The sequence below is a fragment of the Plectrocnemia conspersa genome, unplaced genomic scaffold (assembly GCF_051122295.1).
Source record: "Plectrocnemia conspersa isolate PC_06_02 unplaced genomic scaffold, ASM5112229v1 ptg000003l, whole genome shotgun sequence".
NCBI lineage: Eukaryota > Metazoa > Arthropoda > Insecta > Trichoptera > Polycentropodidae > Plectrocnemia > Plectrocnemia conspersa.
Genome location: NW_028277167.1, coordinates 3,144,489 through 3,167,107, shown reverse-complemented (window position 1 = coordinate 3,167,107; position 22,619 = coordinate 3,144,489). Strand labels below are relative to the sequence as shown.

General features: G+C 25.8%; 1 protein-coding gene across 1 annotated transcript in view; it reads left to right on the top strand.

Annotated features, from left to right (window-relative positions):
• Nucleotides 1-2,224: 2,224 nt before the first annotated feature.
• The window catches only part of LOC148236367 (PAS domain-containing protein cky-1-like), a 135,129-nt gene continuing 114,734 nt past the window's right edge, over nucleotides 2,225-22,619 (top strand). Inside the window, exon 1 of the mRNA XM_088183057.1 lies at nucleotides 2,225-2,446. Coding sequence (XP_088039183.1) covers nucleotides 2,445-2,446 — 2 coding nt within the window. The 5' untranslated portion in view covers nucleotides 2,225-2,444. The remainder of the gene's footprint in view (nucleotides 2,447-22,619) is intronic.

Here is a 22,619-nt window from a genome sequence, read left to right as displayed (position 1 = left end):
ATTGTATATATAATTATCATAGTATTGTATAAATTTTAGTAGAAGTAAATATATTTATTCATATTGATTGTGCTAGCAGCAGTAATAATAAATAAAATAATTTTTAGTTTATATACAAATATATGTATAATTTATGTTCAACTGAATTTTTTTAGAAGAGCTTTTACTACTATTAATGTTTCAGTTTTATTTAAGTTAAGCTAATATTAAAAAAATTAACAATACCATATTTATCAATAATTTTATGACTGACACATAGTTCTCCCTATTTGTTATATATATATATATATTTTTAACAAACATAAACATGTGTTATTGAGATGCAAACCATATGTTTCTCAATTAAAAGGCAGAATGCCAAACGAAAAAAAAATCAAAGATTAAATTGCATTTAACTTTATAATATTTTAATTATGTTAACACACCGTAAATTTTAATAAAAACACAAAAGTATTTATGAGTAAAAAACTTAAGATAATTGAACTTACTTGTATTTTAATATATTATGTAATCCTATACTAAATGTTCTTTTTTTAAAACTTAATTCTTTGGGTGTTGTACGACAACAATTGTCGTAAAATACAGTGGTTTTCCAAAGATCAAGTAGTAAAATTTACCTCTAAGCCGAAGCTTATTGTAAAAACAGTTATTTTGCGTATATGCTAAGATTGCAAAGAGATTGTAAATTACGAACTCTTAAACCTTGTCCGAAAATAACAGCAATATTTTATTGTAAACTGAAGTAAAAAGGCACTTTTCAACAAAATCGTTGATTAAATCAAGAAACTTGCTTGAAATGTTTAATTTCATCTACCTTATTCTACAAATCACTTTTTATTTTGATCGATGCAACATTTCCTTTACAAAAATAAAATAAAAATGCAGATGATGTGAAAAGGAGATCATCAAAAAACCTCAAATAATTAATGCTGATGGAATTAATTAAAAATATGACTGAGAGGTGGAGATGAGTATATCTTTTACAGAAAATTATATTTTGATTCATTCAAAGACATTTATTTTTTAATTATCTTACATAATTTAAATGTTCAATAATTAATAAAAAAAATATAAGTATAGCTCATATACTTTTATTTTTTCGATTCATTTTATTTTATGAAAGGTACATGGTATAAAAAAAATATTTAATGTGAATTGGTTTTAGAATCCAATCAAAGTTATAATTTTAATAATAAATAACGTCATATTATCAAAAAAAATCAAAATTTAAAATTTGTAACTAGAAACCATCTTTGTATTTTTTTGTACTAATCCAAAAATAATTGTTTAATCAAAGATTTAAGTGAATAAATATTTTGTTGACTACCAATTGATTACTATCCTTATAACTTTGATTCGGTTTGAATATGTTATTAAAATCCTAGAGCACTGATTTATTATTAGTGTAACCATAATAAAGTATCGATATTTAAAAAAATCTTAAAATAGCTATTAAAACAGTGCTTACATATTAATTATTGTGCTTAAATTATATTTTTTAACAATACTTTAAAGTTATTAAATGACTGTATTTTATACTCAATTATACCAATTAAATTATGCTTAGTTTTTATGCAAAAGTATGTACAATTTAAGTTCAGCTGCATTTTTATAACTAAAAAATGTTTCAGTCTAATCTAAGTTAAGCTAATATTTAAAAAAAATAATAGTATATTTATTAATGATTTTATGAGTAGCACATAGTTCTCTCTATTTATTATACATATTATAAACTAACATAAATTTGTGTTATTGAGATGCAAACTTTAATTACAATTATTATTTAATTATAATTTTGTTTTTCTATTCAATAAATGTATAAATAATAGTAATAACGAGTGACAGAGAAACTACTAGGAAATGTTTCATTATAAATAATATTTTCCTAAAAGTCTAATATCTTCTTAATGATCAGACATATATACATTGCACATTACGTATAGAAGCTCGTGCGTATTAACATACTAATGCATAAAATAAATTAACCGCGACGTGAAAGTGTTTCAATTTTGAAACATATATGGATAGTCGCGTTTAATTTACAAGCGTATGTCGGTTACTTATAACAACACAGCGATATACGAGTATATAAACACATGCTATACTCCAATTATATTAAATTTATTAACTATAAAAGCATTGAGAATAGCGTCGATCGCAAGCTCCGAGAGGCTTATCTATGTACGTGGTGTGCTCTTAACGCTTTGTATAAAAATTGCCAGTCAGTGTTGCTTCGTTCGTGATGCACATCGGACGCCTTCGCCACACGTCGGCAGCTTTCATGCGCGAAAGCCTTCGCAAACAGTAAACAAAACCCCGGATTGAGATCATTTCGCACACGCGGATAAGTTGACAGTTGAAAAAAGTTCAAAAAACACGGACGAAAAATCAAATAAATAAACAATGTGAAGTGCTAACTAGTGTAAAAGTTGATTGTTGTTATAATGTACGTATTATTTTTTTGATTTCTTTACCACATTTTTTTATTAATAAAAAAAATTATATATAAACAATTATAATATAACATAAAAATGTGTTAATAAACGATTATATTCTAAAACAGTTATTATTAAGTGATTGAAATGAAAAGACCTCAATGCGCGAGTATGAAACAAACCCGCCGGCGAAATTAAAACGCGTGAATTTTATATATATGTGACTTACTGCTTTTTATAATATGTTCATATATTATTTGTTATTTAAATACTTCAATAAAATATCGTTCATATAATAATATTTGTATATTTTACATACGAATATAAAAGTAATGAAAGTGTTTAAATTTTGACAATATAAATTCAGAAGATCTGTACCGAAAGTTTTACACTCAGATGACGCATTCATTTACTTTACATATGCTGTGTGTGTTTGTGTTAGTGTATGTCAACAATTTTAATATCGGTGATTTCACAACAATTTTGCAGTAAGATGTATTAAAATAATTGTATGTACATATATTAAATCAGTAATTCTAAACCTTTTAAGTATGAATTAAAATTTAATTACATTTAACTTATAGAAAAAACGTATAATAAACATGTCAGTGCAATTTTGATTATATTTATAATTTATTATATAAGTATACATTTATTTTGCCTAATTTCTATAATTCATTTAATTTGATAAAATAATGTAGATACATATAACGCATGAAGTTAGTTTCGAGCTAAACTATTTGAATTATAATAATGGTTTGAAACTTAGCTACATATATTGGCATACTAAATAAAAAAACAATTAGTTCCTTAAATACTATAAAATTATATAAAAAAATTTTTTTTTTTCAGCTAAATATCATTTTGATAATAAATCTATTATATAATACTTAATAATAATAATGTACTGTCTAATCATATAAAATACAACAATAAAATTTCTACGCATTCAATTAGATAAAACTATATGTTTTACCATAAAAAAAAATATTTGAGCAGTTGAGGTAATTGCTTAAAATATAATTTATATATATTAAATATTTTTTTGTAAATTTGTTTCTTAAAACAATATTATTTTAAAACAATTACTTTTGTTAATAAAACAATTAATTTTAACTTTTTCAAGTATAACTATATAAAGACATGTGACTTTATTTAATAATTATTTTTTCTATAATTGCGTCATTGCATATTTATTTTTATTTTTAAAAACTAACCCGTTTCCTGTGTGTATAAATGTGTAATTTTTACACACAAGAAAAGTCGTTTTTAATTAAATTTAATATAATGATACAAAATTAAATTTATTTTAATAATACAAAATATAAGTCTCCTTATAAGATATAGTCCTATCCCATCTTAATTATTTTTTAAATTTTATTAGCTTAAAATATTAAATGTTTCGATTTTAAATATTCTGATAGTCCACTTCTTAGATTATTATAATATAAAATAACTATATAAAATAAATATGATATAAGTATCCACATGTAACTTAAGTTCATAATCATTTATTCTACAATCGCGTTAATTCATAGTTATTTTTATTGTTATGGATTGACCCGTTTCCTGTGTGTCCAAATGTGTAATTTTTAGCTACAAAAATAACGACATTTTTTATATATTGAGTAATCTAAGAAATGTCGTTTTTAATTAAATTCATTATTTTTATTTTAATAATACAAAATTTCCTTTATAAAATATAATCTAATCTCATCTCTCAATTTTTTTTATTTAATTAGCCTAAAATATTTATTGTTTTGATTTGAAATATTCTGATAACCCCCTTTTTAATGCAGATAAAATAAACATCGTCTGCATTTTGATTTTTTGTGTCTAGGAAATGTTGCATCGATAGAAATAAATGGTATTTAAAAAGATCTAAATCTCTTAAAAAGTCTAGAGAATATAGAGAATAAGATCAAATCCTTTAAATAAGTTTTTTGATTTTATCGAAAGTCAATTTTACTACATGAGGATGCAGTGTTGTGTTAGTTTAAGCCTATTTTTTCAGTTCCATGTGCAAATGATTCAGTTAATCACAATATAAGCTTGCTATTACAGTTTGGCCGATTTTAAAAGCTTCCTAATGCACAGAAACTCTTTAGATTTGCGGATACGCAGAGACTTGTTTTCTTTGTTCAATTAATTTTGAAACCATACACAAAGTCTCCAAGCCTTCTCAATATTCTTAAAGCTTAGTTTTTTGACTAGCTGATGGATGGTTCAAATAGAATTTGCTTACAATTTTCTAGCCAGGACATTCTAGCCAGGCTTATGTCTTTCACATTCAAGACTATTGATATCGTAATTTTCCGTTCATATTTTTTAGACCATCTTTGACAAATTATTTATGATTTTATTTAGATAAATTCATATAGAATAGATATTGTATATATCTGTTCACATAATAAAAAATTGTCATCGTAAATTTTGGGCTGCATTTTATAAAATATTAGAGTGCATTGTTCAGATTTGCACCAACACAGATTTAACATATATAAAAATACGTACTTAGTTTTCAACATCCAAAGCATAACATAAAAATACTAAATTAATATATATTATTAAAAAGTTAATTGGAATATTTTTTATTGTTGCTGTTTTAATAAAAAAATATCTAATAATTACTCGGTTAGGTTTTTTACGCTAATGATATTTACTTTTATTTTTGAGCGCCCTTAAAACGAATTTTAAAATATAGTCTTTAAACTGAGCTAGTTCAAATTTTGTGTTGTTAAAAATGGCTTTTACTAAGCATTTTTTGTGTTTGATTGCAATTTTGGATTATTATTTTTTCTTAAAAAATACCAGTATGTATTTTATAAAAGTCATTGAATAGAATAGAATATTTGTGGATATGTTCAAATAATTTTGCACGAAATTTTAATGACGTTGTTTTTACATATTTTCTAAAAATAGTTTACATTGTTTGACTATCATCAAAAATCCTTATATAATAACCATTTTAATGATGTTTTGATTTTAAAGCTGAACATTCAGTGTCAACACAAAATATTTGTTAAAATGCAAATATTTAAACATACTTTTTATAACTGATCAGTCTGATTGTGGCAACTGTGTTCCTTCTAGCAATGTATGTTACTTTTTGCTGTTTTTTTAACAGAAACTATTACTTGCTTTGTTGCTAAAATTATATTATTTGCTCTTATATATATGTATATATTTAACTAGTATGGCAAACACATATATGTATGTATATAATACACATAAACATGAATACGTGTGTATTTCTTTGAGACAATTTTATTAATCAACGTCAAAACCACAATCCGGTAATCTATCCGAGTACGTTCGCGAGAGACGTTCCCGCATAAAAAAATCTATACATTTTCGTGTTAAATACAAACGATCAAATGCACACCAGAGACTATTACATCATTACTTTATGATTACACATAGCCCTTGTCAAAATAATCCGGAGGTGTCATTCATCAGTCAGAATGACGGATGAGGTGATGATTTTACACAGGTGCGCGCCGCGTTCAGGCTATAAAAAAGTACACTGTACAAAATTAGGATAATAAACGGCATTCGAACCGTTGTTGTTGTATTTATATGTATTTTTTATATAGCATTGCCCATCCAGGAGAGATACGCCTACCTTTCAAGATATATAGATCCATAAAAGACCGCGAGGAAAACCTTCCGGGGAAATCGTCGGTGATTTATTGGTGCGACGGAATAATTTTATTGATTGTATAAAAACTAATTATTTTTATTAGCTATGGACTGTCAATACTTGTTATGCTTAAATAAAGTGAAAGTGAATTAAAAATATAAATATTTTCTTACAAATATCATATGTTTAAATATTTAGTTAGATGAAAAACAGTTATTTTTTATCATTAGACAATCAAGTTTTAGGCAACTATTAATCATATCATATCATTTGTAAATATGTTATTAAAACAATTTATTCATTAAGTCTTTATATAAAAAAACAGATACTTTATAGCATTTTTAAATCAAACATTAAATACCTAAACTATCATTTTTATGCTATTATGTTAGTTATAAAATACATATATAAAAAACATATTTTTTATAACGCATTTAATTAGCTGCGAATAAAAGTAGATATATAACTAGTAAATATGTGATATTAATTTTCTGAAAACTGTTTAAGTAAAACATTTTTTAAAATCTTTATAATTGATTGAGCTGATTTAAAAAATTGTCTGATTTTATTAAAAAACAGCACTAAAATTTTTTTTTTAATATTTAGTGAACGAATATTATTTTATTTGTAATAAAAATAATGTCGTTTTTAATTTATGGCTATTCTAAAATTAATTAATAAGCCTAGCACTAATAAGCAATCTTTTTTATTGTAAATATATTATGAGTTGCTGCAAAGCTTTTTAAAATAAAATAACAAAATAAAATTAAAGAGACATAATACTTTTTTGAGGCGATAATAAATACATTATCTTCCAGATGGTTTTATAAAACTTTAAACTTCACTATAAGAGTTTCGGTTATACTATTTATATCGAGTGATTTGCAATTTATTTTTCAACACACCCTAAAATCATTAATTGCATAAGAATCTCTTTTTTTATAAGAATATGTCTAAAATATGTAAGTTTTATTTGACTACTGCTTTTTTTATTTATTATTTCCATATATTTAATATTAATTAATTTATTGGCTAATTACTAAAAAATACAGCTGTAAATGTGTTTCATATTTAACACATTTACGCACAAAAGTGTCTAGATTTTTCTCACTTTTTATTTTTATTATTGGTATAGTCGTCCAATTTTGTATTATAAAAGGCTTTCAAAGAGGTAAATATTTTTATTTACCTCTTTGAAATCCTTCAAAACTTTGTGCTTTTTAATGATTTGTCCCGATTTCGAATCATTATTCTAATATTTCATACTAAATATTATGAAATAATAATATATACTTCGTTGAAATGATTGCAATAAGAATAATCCTAATCTTACATTTGCAAACTTTTAAGTGAAAAAATTTTCAATAACATATAATAAATACATTATTTGAGACATAAATATAAGTAAATATTAAATAAGATGTGGATAACCACATATTATTTATTATTTACCTTTTTTTTGATTTGCAGTATTTTTTTAATTTATATAAAATATTCTTTTAGAACCAAAATAGCTTATTTGAAGATACTTTTAATTAGTTTATATGTATGATCTCGATTTTCATTCATTAAACTAGGAAAATTTTGGTAAACCAAATCTGTGATGATCGATCAGAATTATAATTAAATAAAAATCACTAATGCCGATCACCCAGACATGATAGTAATTTAAAAATACTATCATCCATATATGATTCGAACCCAGTTCTTTCAGGTAAATAATCAGCTACTTATACCACTGAATGCCTCTAACATCAATCATTTGCTCCTTTAATGAAACGAAAGTCTATGTTCAAATACATTGACAATAAAATGGAAAGTTGTTTAGTGTATTTTCCTTGAACAACCCTGTTATTGCTAGTGAAATGGTACACGTATGAAGCGATAGTCTCGGATATATCCCAACACAATCGTCCAAAGAAGAACAATGGCGTCTTTTGGTGGGGTTAAAGAAGTGCGGCCACCCGCATGGCGCTTCGGTGGCTTTCACGACCACCTTCATCACGATTTCATACAGCGTCCGCCACTGATCCATCCCACATACTCTACTTGCGCCAATTTTTTAACCCCACACGACCATGACTATCACGTATGAGGGATTGAGACATTACCGGCGATGGCGTGACGCGCGCATGACCTACCATAACACAAACTACGTGAAAGCGTCTATTAGTCAGGATTTTTATCACAGTGAACATATACTATTATATATTTGTGTATTTAGATACCTTTCTAGTAATTATTTGAGAATTCTATTAATATTTATAAAATGGCTCTAGTTGATTTTGGGAAAGGTCATACTATAACGAGTTTGATGTATACAGTTTTATTGCATCATACAAAAGTCTTTCTCGCTAAGAATAAATATATTTTTTTTATAGCAAAAATTAGATATATATTGTCACTTTGATAAAAAAACATGTGTTCAGTTTTATATCTACTGTGTTGATATATTAAATTATTCTTAGGGTTAGGCTTTATGTTTGTATTTTTTAGTAAAAGCTCGTGAATAAACAAATATTTTTAGAAAAATCTGCGGCAATTTTTTATATATGAAAATCTTTTGTAAGTACTGCTAGATATTTTCTTAATTAAATTCTAAGCATTATAAACACACATTTGTGTAATTTAATATGTTTAAAGTAATTTAAATATATTTTAAAGTACAAGCTTTTAGAACAAATCTTCAGTAAATATATAAGATTAGTAAGTGGCAAAATAATGTTAAAAAAATTCTAGCTAACATTGCGTTTTATAGTTCTATGATGCTTTTAAAAACCCTCCAAAACTGTGCAATAAAACATAATCAATTATAATTACCTTGAACAGGTTAAATATAGGAATCAATCCTGACTAGGACATTTAAATACGTTAATTTGCATATAACCAGAATCACATTTGATTTCTAGATATTTGGTTTCACATTTTAAGTATCTGTACCTTTACAATGATAATTTATAATTCAAAATAACTGTTAGTCTTATAATAAATAATTATTTTAAGCAATACTTTTTAGTTACCTTAAATAAGTCTGAAATACTCATATCAAAATGAGCCTTAATCAGTTTCACTAATTTAACTATAAAACGATCTTGGTCAAACACAAACATTTTATTGTAATATAACCTAACTTACTCATTATAGTCTTTTTCAGATACAAATTTAAGTTGCCTAAGTATTTTTAAGAGCATAAACTTCTAAAAGTTTAATTATCTGTACTCAAGTGACATTGATATATTCAAAATTAGTTATATTATATAATAAATGTAAAAGCTTTAGAATAGCGTACCTAATTGTTATTGTAAATAAATGTAGTTAAATATCTAGTCGCAAGATATTTTATTGACTTTGAGATAAATAGTTATTGTAAGTTCTAAAATTCATTTAATATCAACACATTCACTTTTACTCTATAAACAATAGTCATAAACAGTAATATTTATGAAGTATTAACAAGTAATAACTATTATACTGTATCATTTATTATTGAGTAACTGATGTTAAATTACTTTTATTATATGCCCTAATAAAATATATATTATATATAAGAACAGTAAAAACGTAACGCATGTAATGCTAATAAAATATAAATCGTTCTGAATATTCAGAGCGAGTCCAGCATAGTAACATTTTTATAATTTGATAATAAACGTCAAACCTCCAAAATCATTAATATATTAAAAATCGATTTTGGAATATATTATACATATAAAAATGGAAAATAAATTAAGGTCAAAATAGCGTAGTCCGAAAGGTTTAGTTTGGTAACTGGTTTTTAGCTACAGCACTAGAATCGAATTTGTATTTATGAAAATGAGTAATGATTAAAAACGGGCCACATGTGTAAAATCACATATATTAAATAAAAAACTGTAATTAACTGATTTCCGGACTGAAAATTCTGGTATTTATTATGTCTGATTGACTTACCTAGTAATTAAAAAAAATTTCACGTTGTAAAGCATTGGGATTAACTTTATCAGGCCACAAAATATTAAAAATAACTACAGTATAATAATATAAAAAATAATCAGGCACTAAATATTGTATAAAAAAACGTTTTAAGAAATGACTCAGTATGAGAAGCATTAAACATGAATTCATTGGCAGTTGCTATTCTAAAACATGTATTTGCATAGTTCGCCCTTAATATTCTCAAAGCATATAAAAAAGACTTGTGCGGAACCTGATAGTGTATTTTATTTATAAATACAAAGTCGTACAATTTGTGCAATATTGAATATATATATTATAATTGTACTGCTTCATTTAGTCTCCAAGTCATATCATAGATCGGATTAATCACTTGGTATTCAGAACACTGCTAATTTAACTGGACCAGATCTACAGTCTCAGAATAAATGATCTGATTTAATTCATCGTAGCCTGATGTATTTTGCAAGTTTTAACAAAAGTGGAAGAAATGATTTAGTGCGGCCGTTTCTGGCTAATGTATCCTTTATAATATTTTGCAAAAAGGACATGAGTTTTATATATTGTCTAATAAATATATTTTATAATAATAATATATTTTATTTTAGTAAAATTTGATGTCGTCATTCTATGTAATGTAAATCAAGGAATGCTTGTGCCTTTGTATAAAGTCCCGTTTTTAATGCAAGTGTTATCAAAACTGTGGTAATATTTGTTTTAGGCCGACGAGAAGAAGATCGTTCTTAGATAGCCTTAAGGTTCTATATAAATCAATTAGTTTTATAATAATATTTTAACAAGTCTTTTATGATTTTGTATGTTGCAATGATAACGGGTAGTCTTGACAGACTTTCATGAATATAAAATTACATTTATTATTAAAAAATATGAAAATTATCGAGTAAACTTTTGATTGTAATTGATAATCTTTTTCATTAAAAAATATATTTTCATTTTAAAAACATTTTTTTAATTCTTAAAGAACATATTAGCATTACTATGAAACACGTACTAAATAATTTTAATTGAAAAGTAGTAAAAATATTTATTGAATTTTTATTTTGCTATATTTTTATAGATTTTTGTGTTTTTATGATAATATTTTTTTTAAATCAATTTCTCGTATTACGTAAAAACTAATAACTACACATCTTTCCTTATCGTTAAAATAAGAATTTTGCTTTTTGCATAAAATAAAAAGCTGGTGCCAAAAATCTTGCCAAAAAATAGAATGCTTGTTTTAAGGGTAATTTTTGTGTGTAATTTTTTTTTAAATTAGGCAAAAAATTACTTCTGAAAGATTAAAAATACTTGTTACGAGAAACAGATTTTTAAAATATTATTGAAAAATCTATAAAAATATTGCAAAATATTTTAAAAATGAATTTCTTGTTTCAGGTTTTTTTATCTTTTAGAAGTAATTTCTTGCGAAATTAAAAAAAAAATAATACACATTTCTTGTCTAATTAGAAAAAAAATAATACACTAAAATAAAAATAAATACTTATTTTGATGGTAAGGAAAGATTTTTAGTTGTTATTTTTTTCAAATTAGAACTAGGCAAAAAATTACTTCTGAAAGGTTAAAAATACTTGAAAAATATTATTAAAGTAAGAACTGAAAAATATATAAAAAATATACCAAAATATAAATTCTGTACAGAGCTGTTAAAATAATATTATTTAATAACTTTAAGCATTACTAAAACGGATAAGAAGAGTTTATAATATAACTAAACGTATTATTTTATAAATTAAATTTATTCAGCATTATTTTGCTCATGGCTAAAATAAATAGTTTATAAGAATATATGTATTATAAGATAAAATCTATTTTTATTTAATTGAAAATAAATCTTAATTACAACAAAATATTTGCAGTAAACACCCAAGACACAAATTAGGATTTTGCTAAGGTACTGTTAGTCAGAGAACTGTAGCGTTATTTCGAAAAAAATTGTATTACGACACTAATATGAATCTGACCGTCAATTGCTTAGGATAAACAATGAATTGCAAACATTGTTTAAGTTAATCTATAAAAAATTGTAAGGACACTTGCAGCTGACTTATTCAATTACCGTTATACGACATTTGGATGCCATAAAAAGGGCAATAAATTGACAAATGGTACTGCACGAACTCACTAAGAGGCTAAATTAACATTATAAAGTATGTTTTTTATTAGCTCTTAGAAACAATAGGAAACCGTTCTTAAAGAGAATCTTTACCAGACTAAAACATATTTCGAAACAGAATTTGAACCCAAAAAAATACTTGGTGACAAACGTATGGTGGCATACTGGAGTAATTATTCACTGATCTTTTTCTAAGTCCAACTTGACTATTACGGATAAATCATTCTATATAAAAAATATATACATGCATAGAAAATTAATCATAAAACTTTGAGCAATATTGTTTTAAGATAGTACTTGGATTGAAAATTTTGCCTTATTATCCCATTTTTTCTCAACGTTTTTTTTACAAATTATCACATATTTAAGCATTGATAATATTATTTTAAAAATAAAATAATAATATTCGTAATGATATTGCAAAAACCTTCAATCTAAAAATATTATTTTTAAGAGATTGTTTTTTTGGTATATTGTTGGAAAAGTGCTATTTCTGTAAATGTAGCATAATTTATTTATTAAAATTGAAATACAAATGTTTACTCGTTAAAAAAATCGACCAAATTTTATGAAACAACGCAGTTATTGTATATCCATGTTCATACAATCGATTCCAAAATAGTAATAATTATGGTCCGATGTGTCGTGAACTATTACTGATTTAAAACACCAAACGAAATCAATCAGTATTATTAATAATAGTACACATTTGAGACTATTAAGTGGAAAAATATATCTCACAAAAAATAAGCTCATTGAGCGACGAACGTGCCCAAATATGACTTTTTCCCACATGATCCATTGGCCATATCGGCTGATTCACAAGCTTAGCAAACTGCTCGTCGAATACTTAATGAGCGCTTTTTTTCTCTTCGGTAGCTTTGTTTTGTTGTGTTACCTACAAACGCGGGTGAATATCGCGCGATTCACGATCGTGTGAAAACGTCAGTCTTTGTTTACAGGTTCATTCATCCGACAAAACTTCTTCCTACGCCGTCACCATTCACGCACACTAGCGTCGTTTGTCCGAGTTTATAATCTGTGCTTAGACGAAAGAGACCACAGACAGATATTAATTATTGAATGTGAGGTCTTCCATTCAGGCTTTCATTCGGTTAGGCTTCGATTGAAAATTTGTTTGAATGTGTGCCGGATGAACGGCCGCGTTTGAGGATGTGACTAATTTTGAGCGGATAATGCCTCAAAATGGTAAAGCTTCATAAAACTTGCTACGTTTTAATATTACAAATATTGTATATGTAGTAGAAGTGTATATGTAGTAGGACTATAAATCTATAAATGTATATTTTAATAAAATATACATATACATTTTATTTAAGATATGGAGTAAAGCATTTAAGTAAAATACATGTAATTTTAATTACATTTATAATAAAATATTGTAATTACATATTAAAAAAAGTGGTAAAAAAATACAGTGTTTTATCTAGGATGAGAAATATGTTAAATAATAATACCAAAAATAATAGTTTTATGTTGCCCAAGTTTAAATGATGTGCAACAATATTAAATATACTTAATAAATTAGATGAAATGTTACAAAAATTACAAAATAGGGCAATGAGAGTAGTTTTTCATACAAATAGATTTACTAATTGTAAGATTGGAATGATTAGATATTAAAAAAATATTGAAAATTAATGTTTTATTTTTTATATACATATAATATAAGTAAGAAAATTATATGTTTATATAATTTAAGGATAGATTGGTATAAGAAAACGAGTACGGCCAGGGGAATTTATAAATAATATTTCTAAGAAAATCCGCAAAAAATTTTTTTTTTTAAATTACGTTTATGTATGTTTTGATTAAATTTATTTATTGTAGAAAACATAAGGTAAATTATTTATTGAAATAAATAAACATAATTATCAAATAAATTAATTTGCTTATTAAAAGAAAAAAATATATTTCACTATAATTTTTGTTTAAAATTGTCAAATGCATAGTTCGATCAGTACTTTGTATTTTTGCAGTAAAAGCTAAAATTTATGCTTAATTCATAACTAATGAAAAGAATATAATAAATAATGAATAAATAAATCCAAAAGTTGATAGTAAATAGTCGTTTTGTTAATAGTGAAGCGATTAATAAAATGTTTTTTATAAAATGATGCCTGAGATTAAGCGCATTGGTTACTCAAAATAAGAGCAGTAATCAGTCTAAAGCAGCGTATGCCACGGCTTCCAATTTTTTACATATACATTCGCGCGTGCTAGGGCAGAGTCACAGAAGAAAGTCGTATACGTCGAACGAAAATACGATTGTGTGCTGTTTTTGTTTCTACCTGCGCTGCAAAAAACGGTTATTGTCGGAAAACTGCAAAGTATCGATATATTTCGGTAAGTTTATGCAGAGATCGATAATAATATTACGCGTATGATATATTATTTAAATAATGTAATTAAAAACATTTCAAAAATTGATGTAATATTTTTTTTATATAGTAAAACAATATATTTAAAAAATATAAATTTAAAATAAAATCACGGTTAAGTTGAAAGTTAAATTACTAAATTAATAAAGTTATATATTAATAAAAATCTACATTAAAATAATAATAATGCGATAAACTTCTTTAAGTACAGAATCAATCAATATTTTCTTCACACATTAGAAAATTAATAACTATTTCGTAAACCCTAGGCATAATCGTAGATGATGCAATTCGAAGAGATGTATCTAATTAAACGTGATTTCTATTTTTGGTTTTTATTGACACCATTTTTGAGAATGACACGTTATTTGGAATGGCAGCAATATTTTAATAGCCCTTTCACTTAATTCCGTATATTCCTCATTGTCAAAAAACATTAAATTATTTATTCTCATCATCTCTGGCTATAAATGTAAATATTTCGGTTCAATTTGCACCAAATACATAAAAAAAAAAATATCACAGTAGCTGGTTGTCAACTTATATTATAATATATGAATGTATTAGTTTAGTGCAAGTGTTTTTTGGATAAAAAGTGGAAGCTGTAGCGTACGCTGATTTAAAGTGTTTAAAATTTAATATTTATTTTAATATTATTTTAGATAAATGCACTGAGATCAATAATGTTTTTTTATTTTTAAATAGCTAATCTATTTATCATATGTTTTATTTGTTTTTTTTTTTACATACAAATATTATCATTTAATTAAATTAAATTAAACCTAACACGTTACCCCCTATGCGTCACAATGCTCAAAAGAAAATACATAGTAACATTAACGCTCAGTAAAATGGTAGATATATCATTGTTTTTTACTAAGTTATTATATTGTACTATTTTTTTTTATATTGCTCATTTTCAAGAAATTTTCAATACTGAATGTGTATTATGTGATTTAGTTTAATATTTAAGATTATGAAAATCTAAAAAAAAACGAATCTATAATTATCGATCGGAATTTAAATTATATAATAATCATTAATTCCGATCTTTCAGACACGATAGAAATGGAAAAGCATGGAATTCTATATGGAATTCGAACCGATGTTTTTTAATAACAATAGTGTTTTTTACAACATAAGTTCATAAATATACACATACATTTATATACAGCTAAGCTTTTGTATGTATTATTTAATATAAATTCATTGAATATTTTTTTTATAATAATAAGCCTAAAAATACTTTATTTTATTTTGCAAGTAAAATATTTCTAAGATCACTACTTATATTTATGGGAAAATTACAATGTAAATAATAATATTAGATCATCAATATTAATAAAAAAAATTCTAAGTTAAAGTTTTCATGCAAATTATTTTAAATTACACACATATATGATGTATAATATTTTTTACTTATGTTAAATATTGAATAAATATTCATTCTATATTTAATTCTTTATATTTTAATAATAATTTTAGTATTAATGCTTTTTTATTTATGATATAAAATATATACTTTTAAGAAAAATCATGTATTAAGTTTTACAACTTTGTTTTAAATAGTGAATATTTATAAAAAACAATATTTTAAATGTCTTTGAAATTAAAATAATTATGTAGTATTTTCTTAAGGCTTTTCTAAGTGTTATACCTGTTACTTTCAAATGAATAAAATATTACTATCGTTCTCAAGGATGTGAGAAACTAACAACTCAAAAAATATAATAACATATTGAACCAATTTATATTTTAATCGTTGCACAAAAAAAACCGGTTACATTTGTTAAACATTAAAAAAATAACAGAATAATACGAAATCATTGCATTATTATAAAACAATTTTATCAGCAAGACTAGTTACCCAACGATTTTTTCTAAATCATTTAGTTAGGTATGTAACGAAAAAACTTAAATACCGGTCTATTGTTGGATTTACGACTTCGAAGATTTATTATCGACACTTTGCTGAAATAATAGTAATTTATATAATTTTAATTAACGGCAAAGTATTGCGTTCCGGCTTCGAATTGCGGCCAAGGTTAAGCCGACAGGGTCCAATAAATAACCAAAGCTTGACCATTGTTTAATTAAAACTAACAATGCATTGTTAAAGTCAGAATATCTTGAGAGTTATTATACATACAATATTTTTCAAGATAAAAAAAATTACTCTAAGCGAAAGCTCTCATAAAAGCTCATCGAAATTACAGCTATTAGGGAAGTTCATTTCTGTGTCCACTTTTTACCGTGTTTATAACATTCATTAAATATATTTTTTACGACAACTCCTTTTTGTGTACCACTTATTCATTTTAAAACATCACCATTGTCGTTAATGATGCCATTAAAGTCTTAAAAAAAGCTCTTTGTGCTCGAGCAGCGCTCAACCATTTTAGACATTCCTCGAGCAATTTTATGTGGCAGATCGCTGCTTATTTACCAATAAATGGTTTTATTTATTTAATTGCGATCTATGGGATATAATCCTTGCGTTTTATTGCCGATAGCGATCTAGCAACATGAAATCTAAATTAAGATCCGACCCACAACACGTAATACTCAAACAATGCAATCAATAAATTATTGTTGATTTTTTTCCAAGCTATTAATTATCGTTAGTGTCGTTAATTGAAAGTCAGTGCTTAATTATTGCTTTTGTATATATAAAGGTTGTGTAAAAATAGTTTTAATCTTTATTAAGCCATAGATACAAATTCAGTATTTTTGGAGTTTAAATATTATATAAGCCCAACCAATGTTTTATGTGAATATTCACATAAATACCGCGTATTTATTATACAACATTCTGTTAACCTTGATATATTTCTCGAAAGACACTATCGTAATATAATTTATTCCAATGTATATTATTTTTAAATTAATCTATTCAAAGTTGTAAAATACGATTGATCCAAAATAGATTTCTTACAGAGATTTAATACATTTTTTACAATCAAATCAATCACACACGTACCTACTCTTTATACACTCTCATCTCCAATACTACTCGTAGTACGTGCTTCTTGAGCTAACTGTTGCGCGGAAGAGTTTGTTTTGTACTTATCTCGCCCGCATCTTCAGATAGTAACCAAACATATAATTTCCAACACGTGTCCCCTCGAACGCGTATCAATTTTGACCCGTAAACGCGGAAAAGACCCTTCTGTAATTACGAATTAAGCATCGTGTTTAGATTCCCACTTTGATACGACATACACGAGATCTATGCATCAATTTCAATTAGCAAAAAACTTCAAGTTCCCAAACCTTATTTTATAATTTTTTGACATTTCCTATATATCATATATATAATGAATACTACTTTAAAAACTTTTAGTGTCAATGCTTTCAATGTAGATTTTAGTTAGTATAAACATAAGAAATATACTGATACAAGATCAGGCAAAGAGGTTATAAATGTACATTTATTTCCATTTTAGGTTCAAAAGCCTTGATAAGTGTTACGCTGTTGTAACATATAAACCTGAATATGCATATTTTAACACATTTTTAATATATTGAATCACTTTTTGTGTAATATATATTTTTCTGATCCTAATTCGCTCACATCGTTATTGAGCTCAGTGATTTTTTTTTGTGTTATTTTATAAATGAATTAAAAATCGCAAATTTAATATAAATAAACTGTTTCTCAAATTAAATCACCCCAAAATCATAAAAAAGTACTAACATAAGAAATAGTAAAATATAGTTGTTAAAATGATTATAATTAAAAAATACAGTTTTAAATCAATTGTAAATTTAATTTTTGTGGCCATTACACACAGATGCCCACGTTTGAAAGGGTCTTATTCTTAAAACTGCGTTAATTTACAGTGACCAAAATCCATCAACATAGAAACAAGGCAATAGCGTAAAGGATGGACCACACAAAAGCCTTCGTTACGACCAAAAAAAATAACACGCAAGTGTTCTTAGTGTAAATATTCTCCGTCATTGCGAGAATATTTATTTTTTGTAAAATGGTCACGGATATAATAAATCACCGGATCTACAAGATAATCGTTGCAATGCAATACGAACTTGCACAATGCCCATCAAGCGAATGTCGCTTTCTAAAGGCGTATACCTATTTCGCTGTTCTATTTTGGATTGGATACTTATGTCTGGACTCTGATGAGGAGAAAGCAGTCACAAGCAGCCACTCGCAGTCTCCTGCAGACAAAGAGACCAACAGCCCGCGGACTATATACTTATATAAGAGAGGGACTCCTCCATACGAGCACCACTGTAGCCGAGAGGGATCATCCTCCGCTCTACTGTCGCTGCCAAGCCACCTACAATAACTTTGAGGACCTCCACGGAAATCATCCCAGCGCCAGCCTCTCCACCATCGCTCGAAAAAAACATCTTGCTATTTATCGTCTGTCGCAATTGTATATAATCTAATAAAACACTAACTAGATTCCACCAAGCGTCTCACTGACTATAAAGTCACACCTCTAGGGTTTTTAAACCATCAATTTTAATATATAAATAATATTTTTAATATTCAATAATACATAATGGTAAATATCTATGTTACTAAAAATTAAGTATTTTAAATAGGGTTTTAACTGGCAAACTAGACGTGTGAAAACCAACGATTCAAATACATAGTTTTTACACTTTTTGTTTTTTGTAAGTATGTGATTTTTTTTCGTAATCTTTAAAGCATATCAAAAAGGAAATTAAACTCTTGGGAATTTAAATGAATGTTATAAGTTAAATCTGGTTAATTATCCGAAAAGTATAAACGTTACTTTCTCTAAATTCTAAAAATTATCTTGAATAATTTTGCTGAACTCATGTTTATTCCAAGCCTAAAGAAAAGTTATAAGTCTTAAGAAAGTTGAGTAAATTCTTACTTAATAAATTTATTTAATTCTGGCGCATTTTAGCTTAAATTTTAGCCTATACTCTAACTAATAACGATGATTTATGGCAAAATCAGATTCTTTACTATTAACTGATATATGTCTTATTTTATTGTATCTGAATAATATGGATTTGGAATTACTAAAATTTAGCAACGCATTAAAAAAATTGAATCAAGAAAATATCTGACAAAAAACGGAATGTGGCACTGTTTAGGTTTATACATTCTTCAGAAATGAGGTATATTTTTTCTATATTTTAGTTCTTGATCTAACTAATAAAGAATATTTGGGTTGAATCAGACTCTTTGTTATATTATTAAACTATATATGCGTAAGATTGATTCGAAATCTGTAAAATTTTACAACGTCTTAAGAAAGTTAAATAAATGATATTCCTATATTAAGTGTCTTACACATCTAAAAAAAAAAATTTGGCAAGGAAATGTGAAAAGTTTAACGTACTTTCTCGACACTGATCTGAACAATAACGATAATTTAGAGCATATTAAATATTTATGAATATTTAATATGCTCCTGATATTATATAGTATTTAATATGTATGTATTTTTTAATAATAAAACACAAACCAAAATAAAATAGGCAATGTGTTATTAGTAAATTGTTGAAAGTTGCTTTTATTTAAGTCAAAAATCAGTTTATATATTAAAATTTTGAAAAAAGGGGCAAGAAAAATATGAAAAACATTTGTAAATACTCGTGAAAATTGGAGGATATAACAAAAAAGTTTTAATTAATTTAATTTCTTAACATACGTATAACATAAATTACGCTCTAAAACACACATTGAAACACGATCCATTAAAATTGTATCCGGCACTTTAAAAAAACTTAGAAGTCCTTAAAAACATCCTAATATGTTGCAAATGCTTAACCACACAGAATTGGTTTGCTTTCGTTTTTAACAGCTTAACGCCCGAGGACTCATATACGAGTCTTGAAAGAACATTGCTTAGAGCCCGTGATCTCAGGCATGAGTCCTGCGTCATGCGTTTTCTTTTATTAAAATAATACTTGGATACCATCAAGTTTGCCTCAATATGATAATTAGAGAAAGTAGTATACTTTTTTTTACGTAATATCAAATAAAAAAAATATTTTACTATATTTTTTGGTAAAAATAGTCGTCTTATCTGATTGAAAAATAATGCAATAAGACGTCGCCTTTTTGGGGCATGTTATTTTTCTTAAAAAATGTATGAACCATAATTATTTATTTCATATAAAAATAATATTTCATGTTATACTTCTTGAACAGAAATAAATTTCAGAGTCAAATTGTCTGGCTAGGTAAATATAAAACCAATCCAATCAAAAGAAATTGATACATCAATTAACAATGTTTTTCAACCTAAAATTCTGTATCTTATTGCAAAATTAAGAATTAAAATTGTTACGGTATATGTAGATAAATTAGATAACACAGTAATCAACGAACTTCCAAAAAATATCATCCAATAACTTACAAACATTTTTACGGGTGTTTGTTATTTTGAAATTTCCTCACTATTTAGAAAATCGCAATGATTCACAGATTTAGAAACCAAGGAGAAAGAGCTACAATTAGGATTAATTATCGCCGTATTAGTTTATTGTAAAATAATAATATTATTGCATTTAAAAGAATCTCTAAAGAATAAAGTCATGAATGAATAAATATGTATTTTTCATTCCTAATATTTTGTGCAAATTGAAAATAGTTGCAATGGTTGCAAACCAGTTATTTATAATTTAATTATATGCATGTATAAATGCTTCTATATTTTTTTATATAAACAATTCATAAAAAATATCCGTTTATAATATAATATAATTTTGACTCACCAAATTTTTCGGCGTCCTTTTTCTGCTTTCAACTATCACTAACACATTTATTTTTATCACTACACTTATAAACCTCACTATATCACTATTTATTTTTATTATTTACACTTTTTTATCTATTTTAATATTTTATGATACATATAAAAACATTCGTTACTATGAAGAGGAATTTCACAACCTCCGCACATGTACGCTGTATCTTTCCTTATTTCATGTGCAGAATAAACACGACCCTTTATTGTCACACATTTCTCCTCACTTTTTATTTTTATTGACTGATGGTTTTTTAGCTTATCCGAAAGCCTTTCTGATGGATCGATAGCACGGGCACGAAAAGATGTGATATAAACTGGTGATATGTCTTCAGAATCGATAGATTACACTGAATTCTGGATCGATCCTTGAGCCTTACTCAAAAGAAAATTTTGCCGTTACGGTTAAAATTTTGATAGACACTGAACGAATAAAAGAATGCGCATTGAAATAAATGAAAAAACAATTTGTTTATTCAATTGTTTTTCAAAATATTATGTAACTAGGTAGTGATCAGTTCGTTATTTATTTATTATATATTGTTCGTTACATATTGTAAGGTCGGTTGTTCTGGTTTTTTCCCGTGACTATCATCTTGCTGTTATGAAAGGTAGATATCGTTCTTTTTTCTTATTTGTTTTCCAAATTTGTATAAGCGTTTTACCATTTCTGTCATTTTTCATATGTAGGGGCTTTTATTTTATATTTTTGTGATTCTGGCAGACCCTTATTTTTCGGATTGTTTCACAAAGTTCTGTTTTCCATAATAATAAATTATTTGCGATATAACGCTTTTTTTTTAAATTGTCAGCATAAATACAGTGCCAATTGTTCAGATATGGGTTTAGTATTAAATCGCCGTGTTTACTAATTTTCCTGCATTTCCGATGTGTAATTTGAAATTACAAATATATACTGAGGACTGAATACCCGAAAAATAAGTCTACCTAACCATGGAATAATTTCCTTATCCAGGGAAAGGTATTGCTTTGACTTGTAAACATTATTGAATTTACCTAAAAAATAATTACCAATTAGTTTCACTTTTGCCAGCCTACCTGTATTATTTGAAATTGTTGCATTTTTAACAAAATACAAAAAAAATTTCATTGTCACAATACATTGTCTTATTGATTTTGTTGTGTTGAACACCGCTGAAGTACTTGTTTTTATATTAAATTATTATTGTGCATTTTTTTCTATATTTTTGTATTTGTGGGATGTTTGCCAATGATATATATTTGTTTCCGAAACTATTATTTCGAACAAATCATCGTCAATAAATAAATTGGTCACTTTTTCGATGC